The sequence below is a fragment of the Dipodomys merriami genome, unplaced genomic scaffold (assembly GCF_024711535.1).
Source record: "Dipodomys merriami isolate MVZ:Mamm:240054 unplaced genomic scaffold, mDipMer1.0.p SCAF_34, whole genome shotgun sequence".
Lineage (NCBI taxonomy): Eukaryota > Metazoa > Chordata > Mammalia > Rodentia > Heteromyidae > Dipodomys > Dipodomys merriami.
Window position 1 is genome coordinate 11,283,491 of NW_027204937.1, and position 12,649 is coordinate 11,296,139.

General features: G+C 47.3%; 1 protein-coding gene across 1 annotated transcript in view; it reads left to right on the plus strand.

Annotated features, from left to right (window-relative positions):
* Nucleotides 1–12,649, plus strand: part of Trabd2b (TraB domain containing 2B) — a 207,567-nt gene that overhangs the window by 179,350 nt on the left and 15,568 nt on the right. Inside the window, exon 4 of the mRNA XM_069987285.1 lies at nucleotides 314–488. Coding sequence (XP_069843386.1) covers nucleotides 314–488 — 175 coding nt within the window. The remainder of the gene's footprint in view (nucleotides 1–313; nucleotides 489–12,649) is intronic.

Consider the following 12,649-nt stretch of genomic DNA (forward strand, 5'->3'; position numbering starts at 1 on the left):
CCTGATCTCAGGCTTCCTCAGCCACTGAGTACTGAGATGAACTCCGGCAGAGACATGAGACAGACCAATACAGCTGTCCAGCTGCTGGAGCTCCCAGCCTGGCTCTGCCACTTCACTAGTTGAGACTTTGCACACATCTTAGGACCCTTTTCACTTTTGGTCGCTCAATCAATAAAACTCAGAGGATAACACTCAGAAGTGAGTGAAACTCTCAGCCTACTGACCAGCCTAATAAAGGTAAGTCACTCAGCCCCACCCAAGCCCTTCCTGCTTCCATCAAGACCTGAAGATGGCCTCTATCTTGCTATTGCAGCTACCCAACTTTATCAACACCACCCTCCCACCGCACGAACAGGTAACAGCCCAGGAGATTGACAGCTATTTCCGCCAGGAGCTCATCTACAAGAGGAACGAGCGCATGGGGCGGAGGGTCATGGCGCTGCTTCAGGAGAACGAGGACAAGACCTGCTTCTTTGCCTTCGGAGCAGGTTTGGGCCCCTGACTTCTACTTCCTCATGGCAAAGTCCAGACCCAGTAAATGGGGCAAGAAAAGCACAAGGCACCCAGCAGCAGTGCTGGGACCCTCTCACTTCTGCTGCTTCCGATCAAGGGGTTTCTCATAACAGTCCCTTTGGTGAAGGGAAAGGCCTTGCCAGGTTTAGAATAATTTCTGTGGTCCCTTCAAGCCCAAAGTGGCCACAGCTGAAGTTGGCTTCAACTCTCCAACAGAGTCAGGGTCAAGGCGGAAGGCTGTGTGACTCAATGGAGAGAGGTGATAGGTTCTGGCAGTCCCCAGAGGTGGGTTGCAGATCCCAACTTATCTGTCACTTTCTCAAAGACTCAGTTCCTGTCAATGGGAATGGTAGTAATAATTATTTGATGGATTAAAAATGTCTTCCTTGGGCTGGGAAGCTGGCTCAGTGGTAGGGTGCTTGCCTTGCACGCATGAGGCCTTGGGTTCGATTCCTTAGCACCACGTAAGCAGAAAAAAGCTGGAAGTGGTGCTGTGGCTCAAGTGGTAGGTCACTAGCCTTGAGCTTAAGAGTTGAGGGACAGTGCCCAGGCCCAGAGTTCAGGCCCCATGACCAACAACAACAACAAAAAAAGTCTACCTCATAAATAGATATAAAGATTAGTGACAACAATTAACCAGCCACATAAAAGGAACTCCAAATGGCAGCTATGACCATCGTCATAAGCATCACTATCACAATGTGAGACCATACGTCTAATGTATCGTTCTGGGATGTCTTGCCTCTTCTTGCAAAGGGGAGTCCCGATGTCAAGTGCAGGGCTCAATGAACAGTTCTCTCTCACCCTTTCTTCCTTTCTCCATAACTGTCTCTCTTGGTGACAGCCATGGCTACATCTGAGGACAAGATATTATTTTTGCCTTCTTTAGTTGTCATTCTTTGCTCAGCAGCTTATGACAACAAATATTTACTTTCTGCTTAAATTACTTGCCATTTGGGTTACAGAATTCATCTCTTGTTTCATGAAAAATAAAAGCTTACAGACCTGTTCACCATGGCCTGTACCACGATTATAGCTATTATTCTCATCTTCCCTTTCCTTGTCTTATCACCCACCCACTCACCCCCTGTACACAGTCAGTCTGAGTCATATGAGTCTCTGTGGATGTCCTGACTTTGTTCACTGTTTGAACTCTGTGCCTCCATTCCGCTCCAAGTGTGTCAAGGACAAAGACCAGAGATACACCTGTCAGGACCACTCTTGCCCCTTCCACACCCCTAGCTCAGCAAGGTACATGGGAGGGACTCAGACACAAATGTAGGCCCTCTGGTACTGCCTGGTAAGGTCACAGTACTGGGACATAAAGAGACCTGAGCTCATGTTGGAGCTCTGCCACAGACCTGTGGCCTCTGTCAAGTCTTGTCTCCTCTTGCAGCCTCAATTTGCTCTTCTGACCAGGAGTCAGGGCTCACTTGGGCTATCTAGGGTTCCAGGATCTATGCAAACACAGATATTGGAGAAGAAAGGAGTTCTGCCCAGCTCTAGAGGAACTTCCTGGAGAAGCCAGCAAGACAAGACCATGACTAACTATATAGAGAGGGCAGCCAATCTCTCAGCACAGGTTACCTGTGGGGGTGGGAGGAGGGAGAAGGCATGGGTCAGAATAACTTGGAGAGAAGTGTTCACAAGTACCTCTTCTTTACCACCAGTTGTCCCACACTCCCTCTTCTGGGCTTCAGGATAGTATAGCCTCAGCTGACCTCAGAAGGGTCAGAAGGGGAGCTACTTGAAGTCACTCTGTGCCCCTCACCTCCAGGCTCTTCCCAGTACTGTGGGAGACCAGCGAGGGATGGCTGCCCCCACCTGAGTAGGTGACCTCTACCCTGTCTAACCCAAGGTTACTCAGGGGCCTAGGAGTCGATAACACCAGCTCTCCTGTAGTTGAGGACACTGAAATTCTGAAGAAGAAAAACACAGTCCTGTGGGCAGCCCTGACACACAAAGCAAGTACCTTTTTTCCTGACACTCTAAGTCCATGGAGACAAATTTCCACTTGAGTTCCACTTTGAAATTAAAATATCACTTTTTTGAAAAATGATGGTGCTAGAAAAGGATTTCAGAGTATTTACTTGGCAGAATAAAAAGCTAGTAATTGTACTTATATCCTCATTCACCCACCGTGTTGTTTAAGATGAGAAAGAATTGAGTATGCTATTGAATGATGTAAGAATATAGTCAGGTGGTCAAGGCCACTGATACAGGAACAGAAAGGTTTCAAAAAGGCAGGAGAAGGGGAAACAGCATTCAGGAAAAGAGTGTGTCCCTGGGCTCCCCCTCACCTAGAACCGGAAGGAAGGAAAGAGGCAGCTAGCAGCCAGGCTGCTTTGTGGTTGGACAAGTGAACACATCCTTTGGTGATGGCTTCTGAGCAGAGCTTGGCTTTCTCACATGAAGAGTGAAGACATCTGAAGGAACAGGGGACAGCATTTGATATAAATGCAGGAGGGAGAAACATTCGACATCAAGAAATTGTCCATAAACCTGGCCACGACAGGAAGTTAAGTAGGTTTTAATTCACAGACCAACTGTGATTCATTGGTAGGGGCTGCCTAGAGCATGATTCTGTAAAAGACAGTAAGACCACATCAGTACCCAGTAGAGGAAGAGTCCTAACTGAGCCCTGATATCTGCTAAGGACCAGGTTTCAGACACAAACCTGCTATACTCTCACTCGCTTTGCTGGGAACAAAGACCCATGACCTTGCCAAGTCACAATTTGTAAGATTTTTTTGCCATCTATAAGGTATAAAAATGGATACTATCCTCCAGGTCTGTCTCTCTCTTGATTGTATCCTAACATCCTGCCCAGTGACCATCCCATTGCATGTCAACTACTCCAGGACAGATCCCACACACCAAAAAAATACCAACACCTAGTAGATGGGCTATAAAGATATGTTGGACCAAACCACAGATAGTCAAGTTCATTCCATTCAGTCATAGGATATCTCCTGGAGAAGGAGGATATCACCAGGAGAAAAATTTCAGTTTATCCCTAGAGCCAAGAAAATAAATATTGTGGAGACTTTTATTTGTTCAGCCATCTAAGGAATCCTGTAGCTTTGGTTTGGTTTTACAAATAGAATGCATAATGTTGGGACTGGAGGAGTTGGGTTGGAGGCATGGATCAGACTCAAGGGTTGACCAGATAATCTCTCTTTCCATTTATTTCCAACTCTGAGATCCAGTGGTTATCACATACTCTGTAACCCTAGTATGTCATGCATGGTCTGAATAGAATTTTAATTTCTAGCATTCCCCAATTCTTTGACCCCTCACATTCTATTGTTCTAAAGTTGCCTGGTTCTAATATCCTGACATTCTGACATCATAGCATTCTAACATTCCACCAGAGTTTGCTTCACTCACTTTTGGATTCCTGGGAAGAAGTATAAATCTAAGAGCCTTCCAGGACTTAGAAATCCCTTTTTGTTGGGCTCCTTCTACCTGCCCTGCAGGAAGCAGAGGTCCTTGCTAGGAACAGGATTGAAATGCTCAAAGCTGGATGTGTGAAGACTAGATACCTGTTACCCCCAAGTGCCACATGTTCAACTCATTGAGCTGCAAATCCATAATCAGAACCATAACTGTGGGTCTGGAATATGAGTGGATTAGTGGTAAAGACCAGAACTTGAGAGAAGGAATAGGCGTAAGCCCAGCATTCTAAACACCACTAATGTTTTCTTCTCTTTAAATAAGAACAACAGTGACTAGATAATGGTAAAGTATTTGCCTAGCATGTAGGCTGTGGGTTCAATCTTCAGCTAAGATAGGTAGGTAAGTAGGTAGATAGATGATAGATAGATAGATAGATAGATAGATAGATAGATAGATAGATAGATAGATAGATAGATAGATAGAAAATGTATACATACATTTGCATACATTCAACAATAGCAGTTACTCCCTGGAGGTGGTATTCTGTCCTGCTTGAAGAATTCCATATTCATCAGCTCACATAACCCCCATCCTCAGGTCCCCCAGAGGAACATATTTGAAGGACAAGTACATGGAGATGCAAACAGAAGTCAGAGGGCCTTAGCCTGCAGTGAGATGACAGTAATACTCTCTGCCACTTGTTCTGACAGGCAGCCTCCCTAAAAAACACCATCTGGCTGCTACCTGGGGCCTCTTAATCTACTGAGAATTCCCATCCCCTCCTCTGTAGTATCCCCGACTTCCCCCTCAAAGCTCTGCTCACCCTAAGCATAATGTCATCTGCATCCATCCAAGCTGTTCCTGAGTACTGAGAAGGTGCTCATTACCCAATTGTTACATAAATGCATTCATGTATTGACCCTAGACTCTAAGGAAAAGTTCCCTGTGCTCCTGTATTATCCCACAGCAAAACCTAGCCTGGAACCCACACCTGCTGCTTCTGTGGTAGGAACCTAATTAGCATAAGAACATCATATCTGCCCTTTAGATTGACAAATAAAAAGAGAATCCATGAGAATCAGAGTCCCGAGTCCTGTTGAGTCAACTGTGCCAGTGGAGGCTAGAGAAAGAGGGCTGAGTGCTAAGAAAGAGGAGTTTTAGGGAGAGGAGGCAACCAGATAGGAAGAGAATGAGCAAGCAGGAAAGAAAAAAGACAAGGACAGCATTAAGACAAGAACAAGATAGCAGAAAAAAGAGAGAAAGGGCCTGCTGTTAGAAATGTCTGACTTTCTGGGATCCTCCATAAGGCCTTCTAAGAGCCTTCCCTTCTCTCCGTCTGCACAGGAGCTTAGACGAGGTGAGATGAGGTCCCCTCCAGTCCCAGCATTCAGTTTCCTGCTTGCTGGCAGAGTGATTGATAGTGAGTCAAAGAAGAGAGAATTAGTTGCAAAGTCCTTCATGTAGGTCCAGTGGCCTTGTAGTTCATCTCATCATCCCCATAGTCCTTAGGACCAGACCTGCCCCTACCCCATCCCCACCCGGCTTGTTTCTCTATTGAATGACATCAGAAATGGGAGGCCCTCAGAGCTCGTGGCTTGTCTCAGAAGGGCAGCTGTTTCCCACACAGAGCCTTTGAAACCCAACTGCTTTCTCCACTCCTAGGCAGCTCTCACGTCTGCCACTCTTCCCAAGCTGGGGCGTGGGGCTGAAACCTCAGGAAGTGTTTCAAAATTTCCAAAGACAGTGCTAAAGAGGTTTTGTTGTCCCACCACATTTGCGTCTGGCGGTTGGCATGTCTGCTATGGGCTGTGATCCTTGGCTAGAGCCGCTGTTCCTATTTCAGCCCATTGCATCCTGCCAACCAGAGGAACATCTCCTGGCTTGTTCCTGGCTGTCCCTCTCAGGAACAGAGAGAGTCAAGAGGAACAGAGTTCACATGTCCCCAGCTGTACCTCCAGAGCCACATTGCATGAGGTGGGAGATTTGTGACTGCTCTGGACTTGGTGCTCTGGCAGGACAGTGCAGAGAAAGCAAAAGAAAGGAAAGAAGGGTCATAGATCAAGGCATGGGCTTCAAAGCCAGTTGGAAAAAGCTAGAAACCCAGGCTTCTACTTGGTGAGAAACAGCTATGGGCAGATCCGTCGCTTTGCTCTTCCCAGCCCTCTGGAACAGGCCAGAGAGTTTGTGGGCCGCACTTGGAAGGCTCAGTGCCTAGCACAGCACAATTGCTCCATCAACATCACTTCTTGTTGCCACTGTTATCTCAAAGAGTTCCAGAGCTACTTCAGAGGAAAGAGGAAGACTACCTGCACGGACAGGGCAGAAGTACGCTGTGTCTTTGCCAGGAAGTCTCAAAAGCTATGTTAAGCTCTGAGTGACAGTTCCTACTCAGTCAATGGACAACAAGGAGCCCAGATATTACAACTGAGGTTCACTTCAGTAAAGGAGCCTCTGGATGACATAATAAATGATTATTAAGACCATAGAGATCCCTGGATGGGCAATGGCACTCTGAATCTATGGAATCCATTTTTAGCTCTGTTCTGTGCTGACTTGGACAGTCATGACCTGATCCATCCAGGAGGAAAGGGAGACATGTCTTATGCATACAATAGGTGCCTATAAAGGCTTATAAAGAAAGTCTTACCTAACCTTCAAGGAACGTACTGACTGGCCAAAACCTGCTCAGGGCCCCTCACCCTGGGGCACAGGAGAAAGTCTTCCTCCTGTATCTGAGCTGACATAGAAGATTCAAACCTTGAGGGTTTTGAAAAGATCCCAGAAGGATGGCTTAATGGGGGTAAGGCTCTTTCTAAATTAAAATCCATACCTAGGGGAGATCCTAAAGAGATCACCCAGCTTGGACAGCCATCAGATATGTGGCCGAGAGGATTCTGCCCCTGAGAGGCTCCTTCTGCAGAGGTAGGCCTCCCCATACCCACCACTGCCTCTCCAGCCATCTCCACAAGAGCCTCACCACAGACCTACCCTATTCTGTGGCTGGACTGAGGCTCAGCTCTACCTGCTCTACCTATGTGATGTGAGGCAAGTTCGGGAAGTTCAGCAGCACCATGGGGAAGCTAGATGAGAAGAAATCAAAGCATTTAGCATATTCTGGGTCCAGCGCAACGGTAGACACTATCACTGCTCTAGTATTCTTTGCAGCCCTGTGACATCCCAGGGCTCCTTCATCTCTGAGGTCCTGCATTCCAGCAGCCTCCAACAGGAGCTGGAAGTAAAGACTAGATCTCTGGGGTTCTACCCACCACCACCACCACCCTGTGCAGGCCAACAAGCACTTTTCTGACTAACCCTCCAAGAACTGAGCACCCTCACCTTCACAAATGGACATTTCCTGGGAGTAGGTTCTCTGATCCCAGCTGAAACCCAATCCCATTCACCCTGTCCTGCAACTATCAGGATCCCATGGCTTCTCTTCCCGCTCCCCCCCTCCCCAGCCCCAAACCCAACCGCCATAGTAGCCTACCTCATATACCACCTATATTCCAACTGCAGAACTGCCTATAGTAACAGCACACAGCACCCCCATCTCCTCAGTTCCCCTGCATTCCCTCTGTGCCCCTGCATTCCTTCTTGGTATCCTTCCTTTTGCTTCCTCTTTAGCCTGCAGTCCCTGCCACACCTTCATGACAATATGACTCATACTGTCCTGTGAACCTTTGCTCACCCATCCCCCTAACACACACACACACACACACACACACACAGTGACACCATCCAGGGTGGAGACTTCATGCTTCACTCAGCTCACTCACTCAGCTAGTACAAAAGAGGTGTCATCTGAACTGAGAAAGCCAAGCCTTGCCCTAGATAAATGCAGAACAGGAGAGCAGGCTCGGATCTGCCAGTCCCTTTTAGAAGGCTGGTGTCCCCAATTGTCCATCTCTACCCTGGCCCACTAGTCCAACCCTCCTGTCACACTTCCTCAGGAAAACAAACACCCGCTGTAGCTTGATATCCGGCTGGGGGCCCTGGCAATGAAGTTTGCATTTGAAAGTTTCCCTTGCATTAATTTCAGACGGAACATAAATACGGGCTTGGGATGCCTCTTCCAGAAGGAGAAAACTGGAAACCCGTGTACTCACTGGAGAGAAAACATGTGTGCTGGCCAAGGGGCGCACAACTTACTCTGGAGCTGTGTGGGAACATCTGGTTCTCCCCTCTCCTCCGCTGGTTCAGCCCAGCCCCCCACTGTGGTCCTAAAATTGCCCTGTTAATTGGTGTATTATTCTTTCTAAGCACACTTTTCTCTCCAATCTGCTGAACCTTGGAAGGTGCACGTTTCTGACTATTTCCTGCCCCCAAAAGTGAACTCAGGATCTCTTGCAGCTGCCAGTACTGCAGAGTAAGTGTACTGGAATGTTCAGTGAATGGAGACATCCCTGGGTTGAAATCTAAGTCTTGCTTCTTGCCAGATGTGTGACCTTGAGCAAATCTTGGCTCCTCACTGAGCCTTGATTTTCTCATCTGCAAAGTAGGGGCATTTCCAATGGTGCTGTGAAGATTAAGTGAAGTTCACTGACTATGAGTGTATTTAGGTCACATGACAGTACCACCCAGGAGACATATAGTACAACCCTGTCTGGTCTGAGACACCACAAAGGGAAGGAAACTATTTAAGGCCAGTTTTCCATTCTGGCTCTGTCCTCTGCCTTCCCATGGCAGAGGGTTGAGTGGGAGTTCTTGGCTATACACTCTGCTCCTCGGGCCTAGTACCCTGGCACAGGATTGCTTGCACTCAGAAGGAAAAAAAAAAGGCTTCTTCTCTGCTCTGAAACATTACAGGGGCAGCGCCCACCCCACTGGGAGGCTCTTCCTTTCCCTGTTCGTATATAATTGGCATGCATGTGCATCCTCCAGCACTGGCACTTGACCTCAAGGCCTTGCGTTCTCACTTGGCTTTTTTGCTCAAGGTTGGTGCTGTACCACATGAACCACATCTCTAATTCCAGGATTTTGCTGGTTGACTAGAGATAAGAATCTCATAGACTTTTTTTCGCAGGGGTTAGTTTCAAATCGTAATTCTCAGATTCAAGGAATGAGCCACTGGCACCCAGCTCTACAACTGTCCTTTCATTGGGAACCTGCCTGGTCTCAAGGGAAACAGGCACGAACCCAGCCTCACCATTTTGAAGCCCTGTAATTCTCTTCCAGGCCCTTGTTCTTCCTTGAGCCATCTGTCATCCCCCCCCCCCCCCCCGCCCCTCCACACACACCTGAATGATGTCACCCATCCTGGGAGTCCTGCCATAGGCCCCTCCTCCAAGGAGCCTTCCCTGACATCCTCAGTGAAGCAGTTTCTCCTTCACTTCTGGATTCTCTTCTTCTTCCTCCTTGTCCCTCTGTCCATCTCTACCTGTGACTTCACAATTTCTTTTTTTAACATGTTTTTAATTGTAAAAATAGTGTACAGAGGGGTTACAGTTACATGAGTAAGGTAATGAGTACATTTCCTATGGAGCATTGTTACTTCCTCCTTCGTTTATTCCCTACCATCCCTTTCCTCCCCACCTCCCCAATTCCTCCCTCCCTACCGCAAGTTGTAAAGTTTATTTTCAACATAGTGTCTTGTACATCTCGTTGTTACCATGGGTCAACCTGTATCCTTATTTCAGCATTTTGTTATTTCCTTTCCCCTCCCCAAATTAGAAAAATGTATATACAAGATGCAGGGTACCAACATCAAATACAGTGAAAACAAGGATTATACTGTGGGGGAAGAACACATAAAAGAAACAAAAAAATCACATAGTACATTTTAAATACGTTAAAAACAATAGGAAGAAAGAAAAAAAATTGTGTCCCTATGTTGGAGTTTATTTCACTTAACATCATTTATATGGTCATGTGTACATAGCTTTTGACCTTTTCTGCTTGTCCTAGACTTATACTAGTTAGTGCAAATAAGGGAAACCATGGGACCCATGTTTCTTTGGGCCTGGCTTACTTCACTTAATATAATTTTTTCCAAGTCTTTTCATTTCCTAACAAATGGGACGATGTCATTCTTTCTGATGGAGGCATAGAATTCCATTGTGTGCCAGGCACCAGTGGCTCACGCCTATAATCCTAGCTACTCAGGAGGCTGAGATCTGAGGATTGCAGTTCAAAGCCAGCCAGGGCAGAAAAGTACGTGAAACTTATCTCCAATAAACCACCAGAAAACCGGAAGTGGTGCTGTAGCTCAAGTGGTAGAGCGCTAGCCTTGAGCTGAAGATCTGAGGGACAGCGTTCAAGCCCAGAGTTCAAGCCCCACAACCAAAAAAAAAAAAGAAAAGAAAAAAAGAATTCCATTGTGTGTGTGTGTGTGTGTGTGTGTGTGTGTGTGTGTGTGTGTGTGTGTATCACATTTTCTTGATCCATTCATCTACTGAGGGACATCTGGGTTGGTTCCATATCTTAACTATGGCAAATAATGCTGTGATAAACACAGTTGTGCTGGTAGCTTTAGTATAGCCTTGTTTGTGATTGGTTGGGTAAATGCCCACAAGTGGGTTTGCTCGGTCATAGGGGAGCTCTATGTGGAGTCTTTTGAGGAACCTCCATACTGCTTTTTAAAGTGGTTGAACAAGTTTACACTCCCACCAACAATGCAGGTAAGGTTCCCTTTTGGCCACATCTCCTCCAGCATTATTTAGATGTTATTAGATTTCTTGATTATAGCCATTCTAACTGGGGTGAGGTAGAATCTCATTGTTGTTTTGATTTGCATTTCTTTTATGGCTAGAGAACTTGAGCATTTCTTCATGTGTCTCTTGGCCATTCATATTTCCTCTTCAGAGAAGGTTTTCTTCAATGACTTCACAATTTCTTGTCCTGTCTTCATCTTTCTCTTCTGTCTTGGTGTCTCTCCTTTTACTTTTCTTCCTACCATTATCTTACTGCCTGTCTCTCACCCCTGTCTTGTTTGTTCTTCTGCTTCCCAGGTCCTTCCCCAGGGGCTCTCTTCCTCTTCTGTGAACCTTCTCTAACTGCTGCTCTCTTCTTCCTTTCTGTCCTGATATCTGGGAGTGTCCCCCCAACTTCCTCCCACCCTCATGACCCTCCCTCTCTTTCCTTCTCCATTCTTCCTCGAGGCTTCAGCAGATGAGATGGAACATGTCTTCCTGCAAAGAGCTGGCTCGGGAACAGCTGGAAGCTAGGGTTGGAGGGAGCCTCTGAGCAGTGGCCAGGAGACCCAGGGAGCCTGGGCAAGCCTGACAGGCTGAGCCCCAACACGGTGGGGCCCCTTTGGAAACTTTCCACCACCTTCCCTGCAGGTTCCAGGAAGGGAGTGGTACCCTTTTCAGGATTTCTGACCTTGGAGGCAAGCCCACGCTCTGTCTGTGAGCCCCTAGGGAAAGCATGTGCAGGACCATGTCTCAAGCCAGCACAAGGGCCAAGCTCCTGCCATTGAGAGAACCTGGGGGTATATCACCAAGGGGCATAGCTGGGCTAAGGGGGAGGGGATTAGAGAATGGTAACTCAGGCCTCCTAGGATTAGGATGAGATCATGGAAAGTATGTGGAGTAATAGGCTTTGTCACTCATTCATTCAACAAACATTCATGGAGCCATCATGGTGCGCCAGACTTGAGTTTAGCTCTGGGGACAAAGATGAATCAGCCATGGCTCTGTCCCTGTAAGGCTCCTCCCTCAGGTGGCTTTATTGGTAGCAGGATCCAGCAGAGTCCGTTCTGGGGTGTGGGCAGCTCAGTTTAGCTGTGGTAAGGAGAAGGAAGTAGAGAACAGGATGGTTTCTGCTGTCTGGCAGCAAGTAGGTATGGGTGGGAAATCAGCCATGTTTAGGATATGACATCCATGTCTCTGATGACTGTGGGAAGATGAGGAGGAAGAAGACTCTGCCCAGGCCAGTATGACCTGGATAGCAGTACCCACTGAAGCTAGAGGACCAGCGTGGAGAGACAGCATACAGAGCTTGTGTTATGGGATATTGGGTGAAGCTGTGCAGGCAATTGGGCAAATGTGTCTAGGCTACAATGGCAGTTCCAGAGATGTCAGTGTGTGTGGTCATTGGCCCACTAGAGTAAATGCTGTGTGCCTGGAGTAGGAGCAAAGTGAAAAGGAAAGAGGCCAAGGATAGATTCCCAAGGATTCCCATGTATATTGGGAAGGAAAAAGGAGCCTACTAGGTATACAGCTGGAGTAGTGTGGGCTTGTGAAAAGCTACAGGGCAGAATGGGTATGGGTACAAGGAGTTTCAGGTCTCACCAGCCCTGCCATGGGTCTTGTGAGACCAGGCTCCAGAAATAGTAGGTGGTGGGAACACAGGCTGGGCAGTACCTCCTATGGTTGTGTAGGGAGCAGGGGATCCCAGATGGGGACATCATTCTCCCCTACCAGAAGGGAAGATGAAAGGAAGAAGGGTGATGAATCTCAGTGGAAGTAATCATGTGAATTTAAAAGGACTGTCTCTGATTCCTTCCAGTTTCTCCAAGCATCTCTAGTCTTGTTCAGAGTCCTAGTGGAGATCTGGAGCTCTTGAGTTTGAGGGAATGGATGGAATCACCAAACAGACATAGGAGACTCAGCCACCTGGCACTCAGGATCCAGTTGTTTCCCATGAGGCCCACACCATCAGAGTCACGTGGAGTTGTGCCCCACACTGGGACTCTCTGAATGTCTTTGTCAGCCCAGACTCATGGCTTCAGTGGGTATTTGCTGCTGTTCTCGTGTAGTCCACTATTTTCTGCTTTTGCTGCAGCTCTCCAGACACT